This window comes from Nelusetta ayraudi, unplaced genomic scaffold (genome assembly GCF_046127955.1).
Source record: "Nelusetta ayraudi isolate G7.1 ecotype Tasmania unplaced genomic scaffold, CSIRO-AGI_Nayr_v1 ptg000013l, whole genome shotgun sequence".
In the NCBI taxonomy this organism is placed as follows: Eukaryota; Metazoa; Chordata; class Actinopteri; order Tetraodontiformes; family Monacanthidae; genus Nelusetta; species Nelusetta ayraudi.
The window spans coordinates 1,649,513-1,673,091 of record NW_027466063.1 but is presented as its reverse complement, the minus strand read 5'-3'; the positions used below and the strand labels follow the sequence as shown (position 1 = coordinate 1,673,091).

The 23,579-nt window shown below is 41.8% G+C and overlaps 3 protein-coding genes across 5 annotated transcripts; all 3 read right to left on the bottom strand.

The window, feature by feature from the left end:
• Nucleotides 1–96: 96 nt before the first annotated feature.
• On the bottom strand, nt 97–8,192 carry slc35e1 (solute carrier family 35 member E1). 2 transcript variants are annotated; one of them, XR_012926347.1, is made up of 7 exons: nt 7,800–8,192; nt 6,537–6,607; nt 5,197–5,334; nt 4,532–4,657; nt 4,198–4,443; nt 763–3,385; nt 97–725 (listed from the first exon to the last, which is right to left on the bottom strand). XR_012926347.1 is itself a non-coding variant. In XM_076022659.1 (6 exons), exons 1-6 carry the CDS (start codon nt 8,125–8,127, stop codon nt 3,158–3,160), a joined length of 1,137 nt encoding a protein of 378 aa, XP_075878774.1. In that variant the 5' UTR covers nt 8,128–8,192; the 3' UTR covers nt 97–3,157. The 2 variants fall into 2 exon arrangements, 1 of the variants encoding a protein (XP_075878774.1); XM_076022659.1 differs by having other exon boundaries at nt 97–3,385.
• Nucleotides 8,193–8,305: 113 nt separating this feature from the next.
• On the bottom strand, nt 8,306–12,670 carry LOC142885881 (mediator of RNA polymerase II transcription subunit 26). Of its 2 annotated transcripts, none has more exons than XM_076022657.1 (3): nt 12,322–12,670; nt 10,941–11,018; nt 8,306–10,844 (listed from the first exon to the last, which is right to left on the bottom strand). In XM_076022657.1, exons 1-3 carry the CDS (start codon nt 12,391–12,393, stop codon nt 9,369–9,371), a joined length of 1,626 nt encoding a protein of 541 aa, XP_075878772.1. In that variant the 5' UTR covers nt 12,394–12,670; the 3' UTR covers nt 8,306–9,368. The 2 variants fall into 2 exon arrangements, with proteins under 2 accessions (XP_075878772.1, XP_075878773.1); XM_076022658.1 differs by having other exon boundaries at nt 10,941–11,015; nt 12,322–12,669.
• A 1,685-nt stretch (nt 12,671–14,355) lies between these two features.
• On the bottom strand, nt 14,356–15,958 carry smim7 (small integral membrane protein 7). The gene is made up of 5 exons (XM_076022584.1): nt 15,821–15,958; nt 15,552–15,593; nt 15,080–15,132; nt 14,900–14,990; nt 14,356–14,793 (listed from the first exon to the last, which is right to left on the bottom strand). Exons 1-5 carry the CDS (start codon nt 15,844–15,846, stop codon nt 14,778–14,780), a joined length of 228 nt encoding a protein of 75 aa, XP_075878699.1. The 5' UTR covers nt 15,847–15,958; the 3' UTR covers nt 14,356–14,777.
• Between the last annotated feature and the right edge of the window lie 7,621 nt (nt 15,959–23,579).

Genomic DNA, 23,579 nt, shown 5'->3' with positions numbered 1-23,579 from the left:
CAAAACAAAACAAAAACAAAAGCCACAGTTTTCACATTTAACACAACATTAATGGTATACACAACCAGTGATTTGAATCAAAGGAAATACACTCAGTACTTTACATATTCCATTTATTTTCCTCAACATTTAAAAATATCATTTTCTAAACATACACAGACAAAGACGTTGCATGGTTGCACCTCTGTACATGTTATACCTTGACACCATAAATAAAAATCTATAAACATTGCTTAAGTAAAAATTCTGTCTCATGATCCATTTCGGACAGACAGAATTGATTACTGTACAAGTTTTACACAAAGAATCCTTTTCACCCCGGACATTCATCTACATTCCAATTAAAATTCTTGCAAGATGGAGTCGACGCACATCACCCAGCTTGTTAGTTGTACCAAAAGTGCCAAATACTACTGACAGTCTGCAGCTCGTGATCTTACAAATTACTCAGCTGCAGACATGGCCTTTATCCTGCTGTGCAAGAGTTTCAATAATGATAATAATAATAATAACAATAATAATAATACTTACATTTTGGCAACATGAGGAGAGATGAGAACCAAAAAACATCAAGCGCAGTTGCGTGATGAATCACAACTTGCACTTCGCTGCACTATGCAGGATAACAGCCTGGTAGCATCACATTAATATGCAGAATTCTAATATGCATGAAATATCTAGATGCAAAATCATAATTGAAAGATTGGACTCACAGCATCTGAAGTCTGAGAACTCTGTTGCGTCTAGTGTGTACTGTTCAACTCATGCCCATGAACGTGCCAATGATCTCTTGCACTAAACTTCTCCTCATTTCAAGCTTTTATTCCAAATGCTTCACTCTGTTGCATCTGTGTGGTTGCTAGACGCACAGTTTTAAATGAAATGGCAGACGTGGGATTCATGTGAGGGGCTTCAAAAGGCGGCAGCAGTACATTTGGGATGCGCGGTCCTTTTCTGTGAGCTGTTGCACACCAGCGTATTAGTCCAACACATGCCAATACCACAAAGACAAGTTTCAGTGTGTACAACAGCGAATACAGACCCAAGCACAGCTGCAGTATAAGAAAAAAAAAATGCTGGTGCTTTTGAAATTAATATGATGAAAAAGAAATCAAGTAATTCTGGTTTTCAAGCAGGACCCTACTTTATTTCCTTTTTTTTTTTTTTTTGAACAGAGTTGATTTTTCAGCCCCCTTGGACAACAACAGAGCGGCTCAGATTCAACTGAGTCCCTCATGATATAAATTTTCTCAGCAGTAAGAACTAGTGATGATTTTTTATTTATTTAAACAGGCGGATTGAATAGGTAATTGTCGATTCTTGGAAGTCAAGGGTGAAGACCGAAGCCACTGAGGATTTTTGTCTCTAGACTACAGACTGTGGCAGCATTGTCAGTTTGCCAGTGGAGGCAAACACAGCCTGCAGAGAAAAAATGAATTAGACAACGACAGCTGCTTAAATCTGACAGTTCTGCATTCTTAGAAATGCTTCCCACTTTTGTTCATCCCTTCAAAATAAGAGATGAAACAAACACAACGTGTATATTATCATATCCCAGCAAAGACAGAAGAAAAGAAGAAATAAGTCATACTGCTACAAGAACTTATAGATTTGGCCAAAAATAAAAATTGATAACCTAATAATTAAAACTCTTCAGTTTCGATACACAAACCAATCCTTGATTTTATTCCTCTCCTTTCCCATCAAGCCCTTTGGAACATTTGACACCGATGCTATTAAAAAGAATGTTTCAAAACAAAACACACCAATACGTATTATGACCATTACTCTCTGCAGCACACGTTCTTGCTGTTCCATCATGTGCAAACACCGAGTGGGGCCCCGACTCTTACAGGTCTGACACAGTAGCTTTCATTCGTGCTGAAACTCTCAGTCTCAGCTCCGCCTGAGGAGAATCGCAGGTCAATCGTCAGAAAATTCACCGTGCAGCTACAAACTAGGACAGAGAAATTAACAAGTGGAACATTTCTATTCCGTTTCAGAAACCCTCTAAGAAAGTACAAAAATGAGCGACTGTACAGAATGCAGCAGCTCTAGTGCAGAATGGGGGAAATTTTGTTGAGTTACTAAACTACAATTTTACATTTTTTTTTTTTTTTTTTTTACAATAATTAACATGAAACTTGTCTGGCTCATGGTTCAAAGGCGCAGCAAACATTTGTCAAAACCATTGGCCACTGTGGACAATGGTGTATTTCTTAGTATTTTGAAGCGTGGACATTCTTCATCAGGCACTTGAATCACATCAGCGAGGAGAGCGGCCAGTCCCTCTGTGCACCGTGTGCTCTCAAGTAAATGCTAGCGTTGCTGTGACAACATGCTTGAAACGGTATCAATCTAATGATTTCCAAACATAAACATGGAGAAAAAAAAAAAGAAAAAAAAAAAGAAAAAACGATGAAAAAAAGAGACTCTAAGGTCATGCTAGCAGGAGCTCGACAATTCCGAAGCGAGACCAGAAAAGACAGATTTCCCATCAGTCTACATGCCACATGAGAAGTATAAGGCTTGTGGTTGAAGTCCATCACCAGGACAGAGTGAGAGTCGGCCTCTGGAGGCGTATCTGGTGGCGGAAGAACCGTTATCAACAAATGAAAAACACTTTCTAACACAAAAAGCTGTCCTTAGGTGCCTTAAAAGATCAAATTTATTGCCCAGAACCTTCAAATAATCTACCGCCCGACACCAGTTTGAAGTGATGGGAGACGACGTCAAGCCGTTCTCCCTCCTCATGTTACTGCAAGTGCCTCATGAAGAAAAGTCTCAGCGTGAAGGACGACGAGCTTGAAACGATGTTACAAGGTTGCAACGTCACAAGCTCCAAAGTTGGGTGCGAGTCACCGCGAACGACCGCAGTCGAGGTGACTTTAGCCGTTACACAAAACAAAGACAAACTAATGGCGTGCAGCCAAGACATCTCCAGGTAGTCGTGTTCGATTCGTCTGTTGAAAAGCCTTTCAGCATCTGGACGTCTTGTTTTTCTCTCCGACACCTCACACAGCTGGTACCAGAGTAATAAATAAACAGTGATGTCACCGGCTAAATCGCCAACGTCCCACCTCATCTGAGCCAGGTTGCCCCCGGCGAGGCCGCTACACAACAACAGTCCTGTCCACTGACCGACGCCTCTGACCCCTCACACGACGTACTGGTGGTTGCCGCCTGTCGTGTAGGTCTGCCGGCTGTACTGGAAGTGGTCGGTCAGCACCGTGTTCCAGCCGTGCTGCTGGTGCTGGTGGTGCGGCTCCGAGAAAGGCAGCGAGCCGTTGCCCTGGAGCTTCTCCAGCGCCGGGTTGTCGAAGGACATCAGGTCCTCCTTGCTGCTGGGCAGCAGCTTCTTCTCTTTGTTGGCGTCGTACTTGGCCTGCGGCGACAGCGGAGAGGCGTTTCAGTGACCGAGTGGCCTGGACAATCTCCCCCGAGTGACCCCAAATAGTTTGGTTGGACGAACACGATACCGCAAGGGCAAATGAAGAGCCCTTGCTTTTATATTTACGAGGTCAATGGCAAACAGTCTCGAGTTGAGGAGAGGGCTGGCTTGTCGGCACAGAGCCGAGTGGCTCACATTCCACGAGAGACAACCGTCCATTATATTGTTATTCACGTTTGGGTTTTTTTTAAAAAGAAAATTCGAACACTGTTCCGGGTGCAGCTGCATATGGGGTCATGTGATCAAGACCCAGTGTAAGGCGTTAGGGAAACCCACAAATCGATCTGACAACTGCGTTCAGTGTTTGAGGAAACGTCACAATCTGATGGCTCAGTTTGAAACGATTCAATCAGATGGGACAAAAAAAAAAGAAAAGGGAACCCGTTTAAAAGCACATCCTGTCAGGACAATCAGATCAGGGAATCGTCTCCTCCACACACGTGTTGAAACAAAGCAAACACGTGCCTGAGTCATGTATGACTCACTTTGTTAATTTGCTCTACACCTGTTTCGTCATTTTGCAGTAGAGCGATGATGATAACTTTGTGACATTAGACGGGTACAACAGCAGCAAAAGCAGTGTTTATTTCATTCAAGATGCTGGGAAAAACAATCAAAGCAACTCTATAATGTGCAATGACCTTATAAAGTACTCTGTATCTGTAGGTACTGAAATGCAAGTACCCAGATTTGTTCTGTAAAAAGTGGTATGGGTGCGTCCCTACAATTATGCAAGGGCGGCTCACCTTGTTGTAGAGGAAGACGCCGACTATCGCAGTCATCATGCCCAGGACGTTGGTGTGCGTGACGGGGTTGCGCAGCATGAACAGCGAGATGCTGATGACCATGATCCTTTTGGTGGCGTTGGCCACAGCGTAGCTGAGCGGGCTGACCAGGTTCAGCACGCTGAAGGCGATGACGTTCTGGGCGAAGTTGCAGAAGCCGCTGATGAGCAGCAGGATGAGGGTGCCCGACCACTCGCTGAAATCCAGCTGCGGGGACAACGGTTGCATGTGTGAGTTTCGGGGAGGGGGGGGGGGGGATAAAAGAGGGTGGGCGCGGCCGTTCGCTGTGTCTCACCAGATCGCCGTTGACCAGGAACACGGAGAAATCCACCAGTATCCACGTGGGCAGCATGAAGATAACGGCGTTGAAGCCCAGGACGTTGAGAAGCCTCAGGTGGTGGATTCTGGTATCTCGCAACACCTTGACAGGGAAGAAATGATGGGATTAAAAACCGAGAGAAATGGAACAAGGCTAGTGGCTGTTCAGTGACACGAATAGTAATGCTAAAAAATATGTGTGTGTGTGTGTGTGTGTGTGTGTATGTGTGTATATATATATATATGTAATAGTTGAGAATTTTTTTAACCACCAGAAGAGTCTACAGAGGCTGTGCTGAGATACACAGAGCTAAAACTGCAAAACTAGTACAATTGCAGTAATTACAAATGACTGTTGAAGTCAGTATGTGAGCAGAATGAATGCAGCAAAAAAAACAAAAAAAACACAGGCTCGTCTCAATTGCATTCCATGATGAGTGTGTTAATTAGCAGATATATCTTCTTTACACACAAGGCAGATATACATTTCTTATAAAAAGCCTCGTGAAGTCAAATGTGCTCAGCATTTTAAAACTTCTCTGCTGCCTTTATGAAAAGTGGACTGAGCGAAAGCAATCGTCAGGCACTTCTGGACGCACGGGTGGCGTGACACATGCCGCGGGAAGCGTGAGAGGGAGTTACCTTTTTGGAGAAGATGTTCTGCAGAGAGAAGCACAGGGTGGCAGCCAGGGCGCTGATCAGTCCCGACACATCAAAGGACAGTTCGGTCACCGTGGCCAGCAGCACGCCGCCGATGATGGGGATGAGCGATACGTACACCTTTAATAAAGAAGACGCACGCAGACACACAACGGTGTGAGTGCACAAGATTTAGCAGAAAGCTCATTTCCATTGGAGGTCCATGACATAAATTATACAAAACATGTAAAAGCAGATACATTTTTTTTTTTTCGATAGAGGAAGACGACGAGAAGGGCTGATGGAGGAGCTTGGCTGTGTTCCCACTCAGCCGCCCACTCTTTTTCTCATGCAGCTGTGGTATTCATTGGATTTGAGAAAGGGTTACATCGGGGACGTGTCTTTACACTCACACACACTACATTTTATGTTGTAAGGACTCATGGGCATTTGACTGAACGGCACAGCATCTTTGAAAGGAGCCATCAAATAGCCTGAAACCACGACCTGTTCAGCAAAATCAGGAAGTAAAAGTAAACAAAATCTGCTTATGTTGACATGCTCAACACGCTGATACTTGATTCTACCGCTACCTGCTTTTGCACAACACTGCACTGTAATTATGACTAATCTCATTTGATTTGAGTGGGACCTAATTTTCGGTCTAATTTGGGTGACTAATCCATCTTTAACAATATGGACAATGCAAACTTTTAGTAGGCAAAATGTATTTCAGTGGCATGTATAGCATAATAAGCATGGGTCATTGTATGCAAGGCTTATCTTTTCAGTCTTGTAGTTAGTTCACTTTCTCTTTCACTTGGACTACTGCATTTCCTCTGCACAGCACTGTGAACCATTGTTCCTCCTCCAACGGGATCTCAGCACATGCAGGGACACATCAGGAACTGCTTCTCTCTCTGAACACGGAACCGTCTGACTGGAGAGTAAACATGGCGAGCGGATGGCAGACTCGCAGTTCCCCTGATTCACACTAAGCAAACACTGGGTGCTGAATGTGTGAGTATCAGGATGGAAAAATAAACTCAGTATCATAGAAATCATTCACTACATTTGACCCTTCAGGACTAACATATTTCCTAAACTCTTTAGATGACAAAATATAATACTTTTTTGACCTGTACATAATCAGTAGTAATTTATGTAATATTAGCCTCAGCCTAAGCTTCAGAAACTTGACTTTTGACGCCCACCTGCCACCTGACCCGGTTAGGGACGCGAAGGCAATGCAAATAAATGTAATTTGAGAAAAAGTGTGCGCTCAGTATAGGGTGCCATATCACTGTGACGCTTCCAATACGAAACGTCCTAACACAACTCACCTTTGTGGTCTGCTTCTCCTTCATGATAATTCTGGATAAAAGCACGACCCATATTGGCATTGTGGCTTTAACTGCAAGGCAGAAAAAGAGAGGGAACAATGACAACCGGTTAAGGATTAAAACGATAAACAAGAGTTCTCAGCATCAGATTACAAGAGCAGTTAAAAAAAAAAAAAAAAAAAAAAAAAATGACAATAAAAATCTTATGACCACTCTTAGGCTGGCCAAGCCTCTTAAAGCTAAGCTTGATTCAGTCTTCAGAGAACTGAGTCACGTTTGCTATCGAGTTTATCCTGATGACTGGCACATGTCAAAGAGGGTCTTTTTTTAAAGAGACATTTCCATTATATACATAGAGGTTACTTCAATATTTTATTTTATTTATTTATTTATTTTTATATATATAAACACTTTAAATATGTAGATACATGCCTGTCCATGTATAGGGCTCAAACTCATCATAGTTTAAAACTGTTAAATTGAATTACTTTAGTATCAAATCAGACTCATTTTAACCCTTCGTAATGGTTGGGTTCAGTGTTGTTTATTCAAAAAGCATTTGGCACACGTGATTTCAATACATTATTTATTTCTAAAGGGTTGTTTTTTTTTAGTGTATCTTGTAAATACGAATATACCTAAATAATGTACACAGACTACAGAAATATAAGGAACGCCTTCAGAATAATCTTACAAAGGAAGGACGTATGAACTGGCTTTCATATAACACCAAATCTACAAGAGCCGATTATTTCCGGTGGTTGGGCGAAAAAGAGGACCGCGAAAAAAAAAGGAGGAAAAAAAATAGTATGAATTGAACTGAACTAATTCAATTGTTGGGGGAAATATTCCACTTTGAATTATGTTGCGTGGCGATAAATTGTCAAGAGGTTGTAGGTCGCGGTCAGAGGCAGAAGCACGCTGCAGAGCAGAACCGTACCCTCCCCCATGACGTGGATATCAGTGGTATTTAAGTTGGTAAGCTAACTGGCGACAAGAAGAAGGGTACTGGACAGACAGCTTCCTCTTTCACGAACTATTACAGGTCTGTCACCACACAAAAGCCCGTTAACTCGCGGCTTGAAATGTGCAATACGAAAGCAGCGCCGGCGCGAGCCAGTTCATGAATGTGGCCGTGGTGGCCAGCGTTAGCCGCCAAGCTAACGTCAGCTGACAGGCAAGACACATCATCAAGTTGGCAGGCACACTCCAGGTGGCCTCACACTCTTTAGTCCACAATCACACCAGCGGCGCCGTACTCACCTGTGTGCGCATACGAAACGGGGACTTTCCATATGCTGAAGTGCGCCGACACTGACGCAAAGTATTTCCCGAAGGCTAAAGGCAGGATATACCAGCGGTAGTACCTGCTCGGCAGTTCTGTTTTGGGGACTCCCCATGCTCGCAACAACGGCGGTAGGAAGACAACGATGGAGATGATATGAAAGAGGGAGACGGTGACCGGGTACGGAAATCCGTTGAGGATAATTTTGTTGACCACGTTACCCCCCGAGCTAACAGTGTACCAGCACACACACAAGACAGCTATCCGGACACCTTCCCTAACCGGGGGCCGGTCCGCCGCAGCCATCTTCCAGCGCGGAGTGACGAGTCACCGGTATGTTGGTCCGGCTGCGTCGGCCGTCGGGGGAGGGTAACAAAGCTACTAGGCTGCCAGGCGTCATATAATTTCCATATCCGGTATCGGGCATAAAAATAAAAGCACCAAACAGGATCTCGGAGAGTAAAAATTAAACATTGGACATAGCGAGATTTCAAATTTGCTTCATTTAGAGAATTGTTGTTTAATTCAACTGAGTACAAAAGACTGGAATACATTTTTTTTTTTTTAAATCAAGACACATCAACACGTCCACCATACAGGACTTAATTAACAAGTGGCAAATACAGTCACTTCTGTGCTCATTTAAACACAAAATAATTTCAGTGCATTTGCAAAGGCTCTTGTTCAGGGAAACGGGTTTCCATAAGGCAAGCAAGACTGAAAGGAATTGTGAGGACTTGATCCAGCCTGTTAAGGTATATCTTTATCCATTCAAATATACAAAAAAAGCAAGTTGCATTATTTGCTATTCAATCAAGTCCATATATTATAGCCTATATATGCACTAAATTTTGAAAACCATGTATAAAATTCAGTTTATTCACATTATAGAAATGCATCTTCCTGGAATTATCATGTGCAAGGCAGATGCCCGAGAAACAGTTTTATCAAAAGTAAACTGCAACTTCAACATGAATAATAATTATTACACATTACAGGGATTTTCCTGATCAACGTGCATTGTTCTCCTTCTTCAAAATGTACTCAGACTTTGTTTTTTTTTTTAAAACAAGCTGCAAAACACAAAATATTTCAATACTACAATAAACCATGAGCAAATGGTAAAAATGTATTTATATAAAAAATGTTTCTGTAAATAGAACAATTTGAATTGTCAAGCATTGGTCATTTAATTTAAAAAAGTTAGAAATAAATAAATGAATAATAAAATAATTTATTAAATAATTAACACATTAAATGTCATGTTATTAAAATTTGACACGTGCAGTTGCAGCTACTTGACCAATACGTAAGAAGATCTGTGGACTAATCTTTCCCTCACCTCACATCTTTAAAAAGTTATTTTAAAAATAAATCAAAGAACCTGTTGGACAGTAGGAGGATCAGTGTGTACACAAAGTCATGCAGGCAGCATATTTACCTTTGCCAAAGGGTGCAACACAGCAGCTTACATTTAAGTGCGTTCACATACGGAGAGTGTTTGGCGGAAGCAGTTTTTTTTGTCTGCAGGCAAGAAAATCTTAGTTTCAATCCAGGCAGACATACGGTAGTATGTTTAACCTGCTCTCATCACCTTGTGGATCTAAAGAGATGCACTCTGACCAGTCAAACCATTGACCCTTTGTGTCGTAGCACCCATTAACCCCTGACCAGCGGTGTGTGTGTAATCTCCTTAAGTCCTCGGTGGTTATCTCACGGCTGACTCCTGGCAATTCTTCAGATGAGGCCTCCGGTGCCAAGGTGTGTGTTTTACAATTTCCCTGACTTTGGTGTCCCTCCTTTTTGAGGAGTTCTGTCATAAAATAGTGACCTCCTGGGGTTCGTGCACCTGACGATGCCAGCGCACTGCTCTGCTGGCTCAGGTATGACTGGATGATTTCACTCCTCGCAAGCATTTTCCAGTCTGTCTGCTGGAAGGGACAATGAGATGCCGACGGAAAAGATTTTGACTGTTCTGCGCACGCCTGAGATTCCACCTTGTGAACCGATGAGTAGTCTTGCATCTGACGGGACTCTTCATTAAAGGAAGATGCAATCTGTTCAGTTTTAGGGTCAAATGACAGTCTCTTGTCTTGTAACATGATTGATTTTGTTCCTTTTTCTGGAGCCTGTCTATCGAGTGGAATTACATGGTCTTTAGACCTGTGTTTCTGTCCTTTCGTTTTCTTTGCATTTCCAGTATTAACATCCTTAAAATTAAAGCCCTTATCCAAAGCAGAGACATTAGAAGGCTGATTGGAAGGCCCCTGCCCAAACGCTGGCCTCGTGGTGGTGCTGAAAACGCTTTGTGCTTGTGCTGCGTTCTGTTTGATATCATGCTCCTCCTTGGAATTTTGAGGACCGTGCGAGGAACTGTGTGGGCTCCTTGGCTCAAACTGTCCCCTTGAGGTAACTGGCTCCTCTCTGGATTGCTTCTGCTGAACGGATGCTTTTAGCAAAGAGGAAGTACTGGGTGGCTTTCTGTACCCTGGGACCTTTGGATGAGGTTTAACCCGACTGACAGGAATTTTATTTGGTCTGTCATGGCCCAAATGCTCAGAAAAGTCCCCATCTACAGAATGATTTGCAGAAGTATCAGTATACAGTTCAGGCCTGTCGTCCATTCCATTATTTGGCAATTTTTGAGAACAAGATGTTTTGTCATTTAGAGTAACCTTAGGAAGACCGCCAGGTAAGAAATGTCCTTCCTTATGGTTGTCTATACTTTTTCTGTGGTTCAGTTTATTAACCCTGGGAGAGGAGCAATTGTTAAAGTCGTTTCGGTTCTTTAACTCTGCACCCATTATACCTGAGTGTGCAGTGGAGGAAAAAGCAGGGATGCAAGAACTCCCGCCACTTTGAGGAGACCACAAAGCACCACTGTGTCCTTTTGTCAACACCTCCACCCTGTTGGGCTCTATTAGCTTCTGCCAGGTTTTGAGGAGCTTTCTTGCCCTTCTGCCAATGTCTTCATTCTTGGTTTTCTTTCGGACATCGTTGATGAGCTTGCCAAGACGCGTTTCCTAAAAAAGGACAACGGAAGTTTTTTTAAATTAATTTATTCAACTGTAGTTTTAATTTAACTAAACTGAGCATCACTCTGCAAGAGTGTATCCTACCTCCAGAGCCTCTTTGGTGATGGGATACTTCTCCAAGAAGGAGATCACCTCCACAACTACCATCATGTTGCATATCTGCTGAGAAAATATCACATCGATTATCATGACAATCATCAGGACATCACGATTTGTCTACTCAAGACAACCACATGCTTGGGAAGTTGTAAATGACACGACAATGTCACTCTGAAACTGAAAGGTTTCAATATGAATTTTAGAGACAGAACATTCTTAAAATACCAGTGTGCAATTTGAATACACTTTCATATGTGCACCTGTTTGTCATAGCATAATGTGCTAATTCTGTGACAAATGTGTCACATGAATTTTAAGCAAAATTTTAAAAATCAGTCATGCTTGGTTGTGTGTGATATTTTTCATCTTATTGTATATTATATTTTTATTCTGACCTTCCAAAATAAAATAAGACTCTTGTCTACGTTCACTACATGTGCATGGCTGTGGATTTACAGTTATCCAACCTCTTTTATTTATGTCATCTATTCATAGTTGACAGACTGACTGAACGTCAGTGTGGAAACACATTTAAGCGATTATTTTGAATAAGCAGTTAGCAGTACTCCTGGTGTGAGCAGCGCCGTGACACAAAAAATTAGCACAGTTGTGCTCAAAAGTTTGAACAAAAAGGCAACTATTGCATGCTTCTCCGACTCCCATGCTACAGGAAGTGAAGTCCAGATGCATGGGATGCATCCGCCCAGCTTCTGCTTGTAAAATGGTGTTCAGAGTGCCACGCGAAATGGAAAGAAGACTATCGTTTTGACATATGCAACATTTGTTTCAGCAACAACGTTGGGGGTCGACTGTCGCGTTTCTTGAAAATAGGTGGAGTTACGCAATATTCGGTGCTACGGTGTTGGGAGAGGGTCAAAAATTAAGACACGTAGCAGCGCTGAGTCGACCAGAAGTTTAAGCGCGGACACGAACGGACCCCTGTCATACCAACATTGTCAAACAATTGTCAAAAAGTAAGGACACATTCTTTCAGTCCTGTCAGAGTGCACGAACACTACACTGACCGGACAGAATGTCAAAGGTAAATGTCGCAGAGCGTTAAGTGGTGGAATCCGGACTCGCACAGTCCCATTTGTCTCGCAGCTGATGGACTAAAGATGACACTAAACCATTTCAAACAGACGTGCATATTGGACGCAGACAAACACACTTCCTCTCACGCTAGGCAACAGAGGTCGGTTGAACGGCGTCTGTTTACTTAAGTTAGCCGGCTAATTAGCAAGCAAACGTCCACTCGCCACAGCGTCTCCTCCTCCTTCCTAATACCCTCTCTGCAGTGTCTTGGCCTTCGAGTCCGTCTTTCTGAAGCCACCGTATCGTTCTTTCGACTCGCCAATACACTCACGTTGCTGTTGCCGTCGATGGCCTGCAGCAGCCGGTCTCTCATGAGTTCCGGGGTGGCTGTAGCCGCTGTCATCGCCGGGCGCTGTGGGGGCTCCGGTCGGTCTCAGACAGAGGTATCCCTCCCTCCCTCGAAGGGTCTGCGACCGCAGACGCGCCGAGCCTCACCTCGGCGTCAAGAGGTCTCCTGAAGGGCCGAGCATCGCTCTCCGGACACCCCCGGACTTGTTTTCATTCACCGTCGGTGATGTGACCATTCAGACAACATGGGGAGGCGGTTCTCTCAGGTGTCAACCTCCTCCCCCACCTTCTCCTCATCCGCCTTCTCTCTACTCAGCCTCCTCATCGGGCTTTTTGTCAAGCGCTGGTGCAAAGCATGACGGGAGAATTGCACGTAGCCGATTGTCTCCACGAACAACAGAGGTAGTTTACATAGACTGGGCTGTGCATTGTGGGGGTCGCAAAAACAAAAGGGGCCAGTATAACATCTCAAATACTTGACATTAAGCTTTATTTAATCTCACTGAATCAAAACACTTTTAAAACATTGTTGTTTTTAGCTACATAAGTAAAGGGACAGGAGTGAGGTCTGTCCTCATCCCTTCCTGCCTGTGTGCTCAGAGATGCTCCTTCAGTCACACTGGTTCGCTCAGTTTTGTGCTTGTATATACACTGTTGCTTTTGCATTTGTATGTTCAGTCCTATTCATTTTCATTAATTGATTAATTTTCAATAGTTTTATGTTGTGACTCTGTAATACAGTCCTGTTAGTTTGAGAATGCTGGAAATGTCTCTGTCTTTGCTTTCTTACTTGAAAGGAGTGCTGTAACGTGGGTCGTTTCCACTGGGGAATAATAAAGTATTCTCATTCCTCAAGGGTATCTCTCTGTCAATATTAAAATTGTACTGTCAGCTGTTCATCTGCATCATAAGGGGAAAGGTCACTCCTGGGGGAAGTGTAGTGTTTATGCCCATGGGCAGAGAGGACATAATGGTTGAGAGATTTGTAAAAGAAGCCATGTATGTACAACTGGAAGAACTGTCCTTAAACAGAGGAGGAAGCCTACACCGCCACCAACAAGAGCAATTAATGTGGTCTTGAGGACTCCTTTGAATTGGTATCATCCTAATTCATACCACAGCCCTCAAAAGGTCACTCAGGGTAACAATGTGCAAATGAGTTTCACCCTATCAAAACAACTCAATTGTTGATTGAGTGAGTTAGGACCCCTTGCAGAATGTTCCCTAATGTGATACCTGGGACTTCCCAAAGCCAATTTTACATTTGAAAAACCTTTTGAAAATGTAGATGTCTTCAAGCAATCAAAAATGAAGGCAGGTCACCCACAACGCTAAAACATTAAGACTGTATAAAACCATCAGTCTTGAGCACTGTATAACAATTTCATCATCAGGTTGCATGCACTAGTATTTATCTATTCATTTTTATTTTTTCTCCATGCTTTCTTTGAGGTCAGATGAATCAGAGCACTAAAAAAATAATACACTTCTTTGTAATTTTTTGGATGTTTTACATGACTTGAATCTTTCATATCTATTTTGTATTCACTTGCTTGTCCACCCCTTGATATCTAATCATCTAATTCTTTCAAGAATGTGCTTGTGTCTTTGCTGCTTGTTGTCTTAAAAAGGACAAAGGTGAATTAAAAGGCCCATGTGTACATCAAAATGAACAAATACTATGTAGCTGAAGTAATAGTAAAAAGGCAATGGTTAACTGCTTCATAAATTTTCCAAATGTGGGATAAAGGCATTCTTATTTCTGATGATGTCAGCACCAGCAGAAGGTCAAAACATAAAACAAACTCAAACCATAACAACCAGAAAACTTCACTAAAATTGCAGCATCAAAACCAAGGATACTGAAGAACTGCTCACTTTAATGTTATGCACGGAGGATGTACATTTCATTTTAAAATCATGGGTAATCATCACATAGTAAGCAGCAAATCAAAAAGTAAATATAATTTACTTTCATCAATATCTCAATATGTCATACTTACACTCATCATTCAAGTCAATTTACCATGATTTTATTGTGAAAGAGATAATTATATTATAGTGCAGTAAATTACAGCATATGTGTCACAGTAAAGAACGACTGCAAAGACATGCTAAGATCATTAGGTAAAGAACTTTTCGAATTTTCACTTGAATACAGCTTAAACACATTAGAGAGAAGAGACATGAGAAACACGATTCCGTTCATGTTGGACTCCATCACATACAACATAGAGCAAGAGTCACAAAGAACAGATTTAGGTGCAGTGGCAGTTTTAACAAAAAAAAAATGATAAAAATGTAACATCCTCTTGACAAAATAAATAAAACTAGTAATTAATTTCTGTACAGCGATTTATAGTTGAGGATTATGTCGAGTCTTTCAAATCTTGGAATACCACCATTCTTGCTGGGATAGAGGTGCCCCACGAGTAGTGATCAGGATCCAAACAATCTGTGAAAATAAAGGACAATTTCCAAAGTGAAAAAACAAACACTATAACTACATAATGTTTTAGACAGAAAACAGTCAGCATGACCAGCCTTTGACTTTTACTCACAGTATCATGCAGAACATCATGAAGATGTTCCACAAGGCAATAAAGATCCGGAAGTATCGAAGACTAAGTAGAAACTCTCTGACGTTGTCACCTAAAAGACAGACATGTCATTTATGAAGCAGTAAGTCGTCAAACACACATACACAGTATGTGACATTATATGGTACACATCTTACAAACCTGTTGTTGGGGCTCGAGACTCATCTCCAAATCCTTGGGATTCCTTTCTTTTGCTGCACAAGATAAAATAAACATTTTTTTTTTTTTTTTTAGAAACCCAAGTGGTCTTAAAAATGTTTCCCCATCCAAATATTGTATGTTTAAAGACTGTATTGAACGGTTTGTAATAGTTTTGAATATACTAACTATAACTACTATTGTTGCATTGCTTAAAATACAAATCTATGCAAAATAATAATATTTAAAATATATCTGGGCACAAAAGATGAGCTTGTGGTTTTAGGAAAGGTTGACTCGAAGTATCTCTGCAGTTTAACTGCAAATTTTTTGGAAATCAAAGTACAGTGATTGTTGGTGGGGAAATGACTAATGGACCAAATGCCACGACTGGGTGGTGACTTCTTTTGTTTTTCATCGTTCTTAAAACGTTCAACTTAAATATACAATAAATATTTAAGTAATTAATACTCACAGCTTGAAATTCAGCACAGCCCCTGCATTCACCAGCAAAGTCCTACAAAGAAAAGAGAAAGTAAGTTACACAATTGACACTTTTCAGAGTTAACTACCTGCTGAGCTAATGTTAGCTGGCATTTGCACAGTGCTAACTTGTTAATAACACTGAGACAAAGCTGCCAGAGATAGGCGAGAAAGGGTTGTATAAAACGCAAGGAGATACGTCGAGATCGTGACCAAATAAAAATGTTTAAATAAGTGAGCAACAGTAAAAACGAACGTTACCCGAATATTAACAGATCTCCAATCATTTTGTACACATAATACCAGACACCTCACTTCCGCGTTCGTCTACGCGTTCGGGAATATGACCAATCGGCTTTGGCCACCTCCTTCTTCTTCTTTAGATTTCTGGCAGGACGCAGCACGTAGCGCATTGCTGCCCTCCTCAGTCGATCAACAACATTTCCTTCAGTTGCTCAACATTCCTTCCGTAAACTGTATACTACCGCCATCTACTGGTCGTTTTAAAGAACGGTCCCCATTGGCAGCCCACGAACAAGGCACAGTGTCAACCAATCCTCGTGAATTCCGCACTGTCCCACCTTACGAATCTTACACCCAGTGTACTTCTGACTGACAGCTGAGTGGAGAAGGAAAACCTTATCTTGTTCCCTTACTCATCGCTTGTGCCACACTTTTATCAGCTTTTTCATAAAACACCTGTCCTATGTCTATTCTATGTCTGCCATGGCAGCGTTTTGCTAAAAGATCTGATCCAGCCTCACTCTTCCTGCCCCTGTGTGCCTAAAGTTCAGTCGCCGAGAACTACTACATCTTCATGTCTCACTTTTCTCTTAAACCCCTTCCCTGTAGTTCAGTGGTTCCCAAACTTTCTCCGTCACGCCCGACCTTGGAGGAAGACAATTTTTCATTTTTAAAAGGTTTGCATTTCTTTTTTTGACAAAAAAAGAAATGCACTGTTAGTATCCAGCAATCAAAAGGCTCGTGACAAGTGGCTCTGAATCAGACCTCTGCAGCCTGATCAGCATCGTTTGCTGCATATGTGGCAACCGTTTCACATAAAGTTAATAGCTGCCTTTCAAAGACTAACCAATGACTCAAATAGCTTCCGCAATCAATTTCAGCTCTGGTGAATTATGCACTTGATAATCTTTTTTTGTGCAATATGTTGTGTTTTTTGTCAGAAACACCTGTATCTGCATATTCATGAAGTCAAATGTGTTAAATGGACTACATGCACTATTTTGCCTGGTTGACAGACACAATCGCCTTTATGCCTCCTTTTTTTTTTAGATTAGCTTCGTCATTAGTGTGCAATGACGTTTGCAAACATTTTTGTAAACCTTTTCATTTTAACCTTGAGTAAATCAGGGCGTTTAGTATTTTGCATAATGGAGTTACGGGCCACTGCCAAAGACGCTCAAATTGCACCCGAAGAAAAAAAAAAAAAAAATGAAGAATTGCTGTGTGCTGAGAGCACAGCTGCTGATGTTTAAAGCAGTTTAAAGACATCCATTTCTCTTTGCTCTCACTGCAATAACAGACAAATCACTTATTTTACCCAGAAGGAAAAATTTCACAAACACAGGCAGAAAACTTGGGAGACAAGAATAATAATTTTGAAAAAAATCAGCTGCTTGCCTTTATGTTGCCTCACAACAGTGGTTCTCAAATTTTCTCTGTCACGCCCCACATTGGAGGAAGACATTTTTCATGCCCCCTCAAAAAAAAAAAAAAAAAAAATTGGGGCTATAAGCCCCACATTTGACGTGGCTGTGTTTTGAGGGATCCCGATGAACCTGCAAGTGGCCCCATGTCTCTAGGACAAAGTTGACTTTTGACCCCATAGACTTGCATGGCATTAGGGCAGTGGTTCTCAAACTTTGTCACGCCCCACCTTGGAGGAAGAAAAACTTTCATGTCCCCTCCCCCTCAAAAGCCAAAATGGTGACAAAATAGTTTTTTTTTTCAAATTCACTGAAACAACATAACTGTGCAAAGAATGTTTTACCTTTGACACACCACTTTTTGTGGTATCAAAACCAACATCTTTTTACATTTTTTAATCATTTCACTTTTCTCTTCATTTATGAAATCATGTATTTTGTACAAATAAACAACTTTAGCAAATCACTCATTGTGACATCAAATCCTGAACATTACTTTTTAAACAAGAATACTCACTTTCACTTTGTTGCTGTGCAAATCACTTTTTTTTGGAAAACCACTTTTGTAACATCCACCATCCTGGCTTCCCTGTGAAACAAACACAGCTTCATGTTGTGCTCCCATCTCCTCACAAAGTGCAGAGGATAGCCGCGCTTTCAGGGTCCTTGTTTTGATGAAATTGACCACATCAACAACATCAGTACAAGCAACAACTTCACATTTTCTACCTGCCACACGGGATGACGTTGAGCGTTGCATGCGCTAAGTTATAATATCGCGCCAGTCGCGGCGTAGATCACGTACTGACGCAAAGGTGTTTGATTACCTTCTATCAGCGCTGGAAAACTGTTCATTGTCCTCTGGCTTTTTTTCCGCTTCAAGTGTGGCGTGAACCACGACACTGGCCACCGCCGGACTCCTGAATTCTTATTTTCGTACACTTTTTTGTCAATTGTTCCCCCAGGGGGGGCGCGCCACCCACTTTGAGAAACACTGCTGTAGTTCCCAATGGTGCTCCTGTTGGTAATTTAACCCTACGCAGCCCTGATTTTTGGCACAAAGGTTCTACTAAGATCTGCCAAGATCTGCATGACTTTGCACACTTTTTTTTTTTTTTTTTATTAAACTTGGAAGCACTTAGCTAATTGCAATGATGTAAAAAAAAAACAAAAAAAACCCCGATGACTTTAATGACTCAAATAGGACCTGTCTTAAAATAAATCACATACTGCCATATCACTGTACGTGTCTCTGTTTGATTTGAAATATATTGACTGAGTAGTTGTGGAATAATTAAAAAAAAATATATAAGAAGGTTGAAAGGTATTAAACATGTATATAATGTAAGGTACTAAAATAAGAATAAGGGGTGCATGCATTTCTCAGCAAAAGTAATTCTGACACTGCTGAGAAGTGCATACACCCGCTTTATAGATGTGTCACATGGAGCGGCAAGAGGCATGCCGGATGGTGCTCTGATGCTTTCACTGCATGGTTAAAAGCTGTGTGGACATGTAATCTCCTGAAGTGCCATGTATGGTTGTTCAAAAAAACACACCACAGCAGACACATTTGGTACTGAGTAAAAATAATTATGCATATGAAGTCTCACTCCCTATTAAACCAAATAGATTGTAGTTTAGTTGGTGCTTGTAGGTTTTTATTTTTTTTACTTTTTATGTATTGGTTTGAGAGATAATACAGAGCATGCTTCCACCCACTGAAAAAAGACTGTGTACTTACACAAGCACGTTTGGGCATTGGAAAATATTACAAACATGAACGCTCACCAGCGGAGAAGATGAAATAGGTTTTTCCTGGGCAGATTACAAAACAGTCTAGCTCGCAGTGAGAACGGCGTAAATTGCTTGGAGGCATCGCCCAAGCACAAGGTGTTGGTTGGCTGAAATTAAAGAATATGTTGACTTTAAAAAAGGGGGAAAAGGTACAGGAGGTTTTTTCATGGTAACAGAACTCCCTTTGTCTGGCTTTCTAGTCGATTTTCAGAAAGGTTTAATCATGTGACCTGGTGTGGGAGAGGTCAAGATGCAATGCTTTGGACCGAGCTCCTGTCAACCGAGTCAGCAGCGGAAAAACCTGAATATCTGGACCTAAAGGATACATGTGAGTTATGACGTCCTGCACTGAAGCAGACAGATGTGCAGCGGTGGTGGGTTTGTTGTTCCAGGAAGAGGAGGAAGCCGCAGGGAGGAACCCAAGATTTTAATCTGTCTCCTGCCTCCTCGGTATATATGATGCACACTGGCTTTAGCGTGCCTCACATGTTTCTGCCACACAATTCATCCAGTCCGGGGCATTTTCTGAAAGTCATACTGAGGGGAGGAGACAGACGGGGATCATGACTGGCCATTTAATTACCCATGACGCAGATGTGATTGCAACAGAGTTAATTCTCCTCAGGCCTGGTGGACAGAACGTCGATTTGGATTGATCAGAGGATTTGCATTATTAACAAACAGCAAAGATTAATATTCTGCCAGAGCAGAGTTACATACCGGGCACGTTTCAAATGCAGGAAGTTCAAGTTCAAGTCAGAACCAGGAACCTTTTAAAGAACCCGTGAGGATCCATGCACAGTTCCTGAGTAGTTTTTGAGTAATCCTGGCCTGGAACAATACCATACTCGGAGAGACAAGCAACTTCTGAGTGGGAGACCATCTGCATTTAGGAATTGTCACTGGGCAAAGCTGCAAGCTGGCTGCAATTAGCTCTGACAGTTGTCTTCAATACTAATATCATATCTCATACATCTTTCAAGGCTTAGGCAGTGGTAAAACCAAAACAAGCAACATCAACAGTTCAGCATTTATCTTTTCAAATAACAATTCAAGTCGAGGACTTGTCTGTATTTGGACTTAACTCTAGGTCCAATGGCTTCTGTTTCACAGGGTAATTGAGTCTTTGTAGAGAGAACAAAACAATGAGAAATGAACATCTATCACGAAGGACATGTGTACAACATAAGTGCAGGTACAGGTTGATGCTTTTGACTTTGTTCTCACAGTGACTTGGAGCTCTCGGGACGATAAACATCTCACACGAAGCTTTTGTCCACATTAACCCGCTGACTCTTTTCAGAGTCGGCGGTCGATTTCACCCACACTGGGATCAATTTCCCAGGTACAATGATTAGAAGAGTCACTTTGCGATGATGCAATACAGACCCTAAGCATGCTGGATTTACATTCTTGACAACGCCAATTTACTATGCCATTAAGAGCACCGCTTGGTCTCTCTGACCACGCAGGAGCTGAGCAGACAGGATAATGGACCAGAAGAAATGTGTGCGCTGGTGATTTGTTCTCCACGTGCTTTGCACAGGACAGATGGCAGACTCTCTCCCTGCCTTTTACTTTCTGTTAACGGTCCAAAATCATACCCTTTATCATCTAATGGATCTTGGAAAGCAGACTATGTTAAGTCTATTATGTAATAAAGTCTTGTTAAGAGACCACTTAAGCACAACCAACAAGTCAAGTTAAAACACACAGTAAACCAGGTTTATATGATTGCTTGTCATTCTCTTTTTGCACCACCCCCCCCTCCAGCCTGCGTCCCCATTTCAATGTTAGCGAAAGCTTCACGAGTTGACGCAGTCCTCCAGGCTGCAAATAAACATTGTGATTCCCCCACACAAATATCCTGGTCAGGCATGTTTAAGATCTTTAAGGGAATCGATTAAACAAATCAATGAGGCAGCGAGAGCAAAGCTGTGATTTAACGTACATCTTTCTTTTTCTTTTCTGCAGGACGCAGCCACTTGACCTCCGCCGTACACGGGGAAGAGAAACGGCTCCGGGGTGCTGACCGTGAAAAAAACCTGAAGCCTGTCAAACCTTTATGGAACACACAGAGAATGAGGAACTAGGAACTTTTAATTGTTTTGGGAAAACTGTACAAAGGATTTGATAACACTAAAGTGTCCCATAGATTTGGACTTAATCCCCCAGTGGAAGTAACTTAACTGACAACTAACCTTTATCTATTGAGGAAAATTATTTGGAAAAGCCCGGAAGAATCTGAAAACAAAGCTTCGTTATAGCATAAGAACATTTTTTTTGGTTTCGTAAAGGGACAGTTCCCTTGAAATGAACAATATCACCCAGTCACTACTTGCACAAATGACAACGGGGGCTCTGGAGATTTTTTTTATTCACGCACAATAGATGCAAGGTTTTGCTGTGTGTTTTGAAAAACATAGGGCCACTATTTCATGATCAATTTGACTGCTAATGTTTTAACAGTCCAATGCTACTGTCTGTTGTTGTTTTGTTCTTCTCTGTGTGATTAGCAGCGTAAGATATATGCGATTCATCCCTTTATTAAGCCCTTTATTAAAAATGCCACCTAAGCTCTTCATTAGAAATGCACAACAGAAATGTTCAGATGAACTTCAGAGGGCCCAGGACAATTAAGATGATGAATAATTCAGGGTTGCATCGTGCTGATCAATCCATCATTAACTAATGAAATAAGTCTCCTGTTAGCAAGAGAGCACAATCAAATGTTCTCCTCCAGCCAATCACATCACTCGAGTCATTTGTCGCATTCACTGCTTTTCTTTGTCTTGTGGAACAAAAGACTCATTGCTTTGTTTTTGCTACCTTTAGGGAAATTGGTGGATATACAGTATACTACAGGCATGTTTTTCCTGTCATTCCAACACTCGACTAGAATATTCTACAGCCTGCCGCTTTGACTCTCACTGCGTTTGCTATATTTCACGTCCCCTGCGGGACCACGTTTCACATGTCACACTTCAAAGAGGTTGCGCTCACGTGAGGATTGCGACTGGATTGAGAAGGCGATCCCTTTGGAAATCACTGTGAATTAAACTCGCCAAGCGCCTGATTAAAAAAGTGTGCAGATGAATTATAAAGTCAGAGGAGAAACAGCACATTTCCTCCGAGTCTCCTCTGGCCTCGCTTTAAAGGAGCTCCTATGATACCCAATTATTCACTGTTTGTGCTTCTGTGCCCAATTTACCCTGGGGCGCAGGGTAAACTTTCATGGTTAAATGACTGGAGACGTACACCAGTTACTTTTTTCTGAGCTACAGCTGACGTATGGAATTTGCCCAATGGCTATCATAAACATTTTACCATTCTTTGATCATAACACACACAAACGAATCCCCAAAAGCTTATCATATTTAAAAAATCTGTGTATATCTTGTGCATTAATGAAGAATTTAAACAGAATTTTAGTCTGGAGAGGCAAAGAAGAGGAGTGCAGTAAGACATTAAGACAACAGGACGCCAATTCCCGAAATAATGGCTAAATTCCAGAAATAACTAAATAAATATTCATCAAACTGATGAATCACCCTCAGCACCAGTGGCTTTCATTGATTCGGTCTTGTCACTGGGTGATTGAGGTTCATGTGTTATCCATTGTTATCCACTGTGTATCTACTAAACGATCCCTATAAAAAGAATTAGACAGAGGCCTCATTAGCTATAAAGCCTTTTAAAAAGACACAAAAGAGTGATGTTATCTTGCTCAAAAAGCTCCAAATCTATTGGTTCCTTACATGTTTTTTTTTGGTAACTGTTGTGTTTACGACTTTGCTTTTTGGGGACTCCAAATAGTGTGTTAAACAGTAATCAAAAGATTAACGGAAAAGTTTGTGGACATTTAATTGTTTATAGCAGGGCTGTTTGGTGCACTGGTTGGTGTCAGCCATTGCTGTTAACTATGGCCTTGTTAAAGGGCTGCGACACGAGCGCCGTGACCCTTGAACTATAAAAATTAATGACTCTGAAGGCATCGCGTCCGCCGCTGCCATCAGTCATCGCACTCCGTATTATGAGCGAGCCGTAAACGGCGTGGAAGTGACAGTGGAGGCCAGCGTAATGGATGGAATTCCAATACTGAGGCACAAAAGGAAACAGACCACAACCGTTTTGTCACAGTAAATTCTGTTGCAGTTAAAAAAAGAAATCATGTGTGACGGCTCCGGAGCCCTGCTGCCGTCATCCTGTTTGCCCTGTGTGGACTGTGTGTTAGTCTCCTGCAGGTCCTGAGCCAGGCGGAGTCAAGTCTCATGGATGATTCAGAGCACCTGACCAGTGCTGCGACTTTACTTAAACTGGGCTGTTCCAACACCTGATGATCCCTTCAGCCGTACAAAGCTCAGTTCCACATTCATTTGTATTTGCTTTCTTTAGAAAAAAAAAACAAAAAACATTAGTTGCTTAACATGAAGTTTATTGTGAGCCTTAACACGTTATGGGCTCATCGGTTTTATGAGCGGAAAGCCAGGGTTTCTAACTGACTTGATCTCTGTCAGTTTGGTTAAATAATTTGTTTCGGTCGAGTGCTTTGTTTG

Excerpts from the sequence above, each read along its gene's own strand:
- slc35e1 (XM_076022659.1), bottom strand. The coding sequence starts at position 8,127 with ATGGCTGCGGCGGACCGGCCCCCGGTTAGGGAAGGTGTCCGGATAGCT. Across the intron at positions 4,658-5,196 it reads AGAACATCTTCTCCAAAAAG|GTGTTGCGAGATACCAGAAT; the intron begins GTAACTCCCTCT and ends TTCCCTGTCAAG. Across the intron at positions 3,386-4,197 it reads GCGTCTTCCTCTACAACAAG|GCCAAGTACGACGCCAACAA; the intron begins GTGAGCCGCCCT and ends CTGTCGCCGCAG.
- smim7 (XM_076022584.1), bottom strand. The coding sequence starts at position 15,846 with ATGATTGGAGATCTGTTAATATTCGG. Across the intron at positions 15,133-15,551 it reads GCTGTGCTGAATTTCAAGCT|CAAAAGAAAGGAATCCCAAG; the intron begins GTGAGTATTAAT and ends TATCTTGTGCAG. Across the intron at positions 14,991-15,079 it reads GTCTCGAGCCCCAACAACAG|GTGACAACGTCAGAGAGTTT; the intron begins GTTTGTAAGATG and ends TCTGTCTTTTAG.
- LOC142885881 (XM_076022657.1), bottom strand. The coding sequence starts at position 12,393 with ATGACAGCGGCTACAGCCACCCCGGAACTCATGAGAGACCGGCTGCTG. Across the intron at positions 11,019-12,321 it reads CCATCGACGGCAACAGCAAC|CAGATATGCAACATGATGGT; the intron begins GTGAGTGTATTG and ends ATATTTTCTCAG. Across the intron at positions 10,845-10,940 it reads TCACCAAAGAGGCTCTGGAG|GAAACGCGTCTTGGCAAGCT; the intron begins GTAGGATACACT and ends GTCCTTTTTTAG.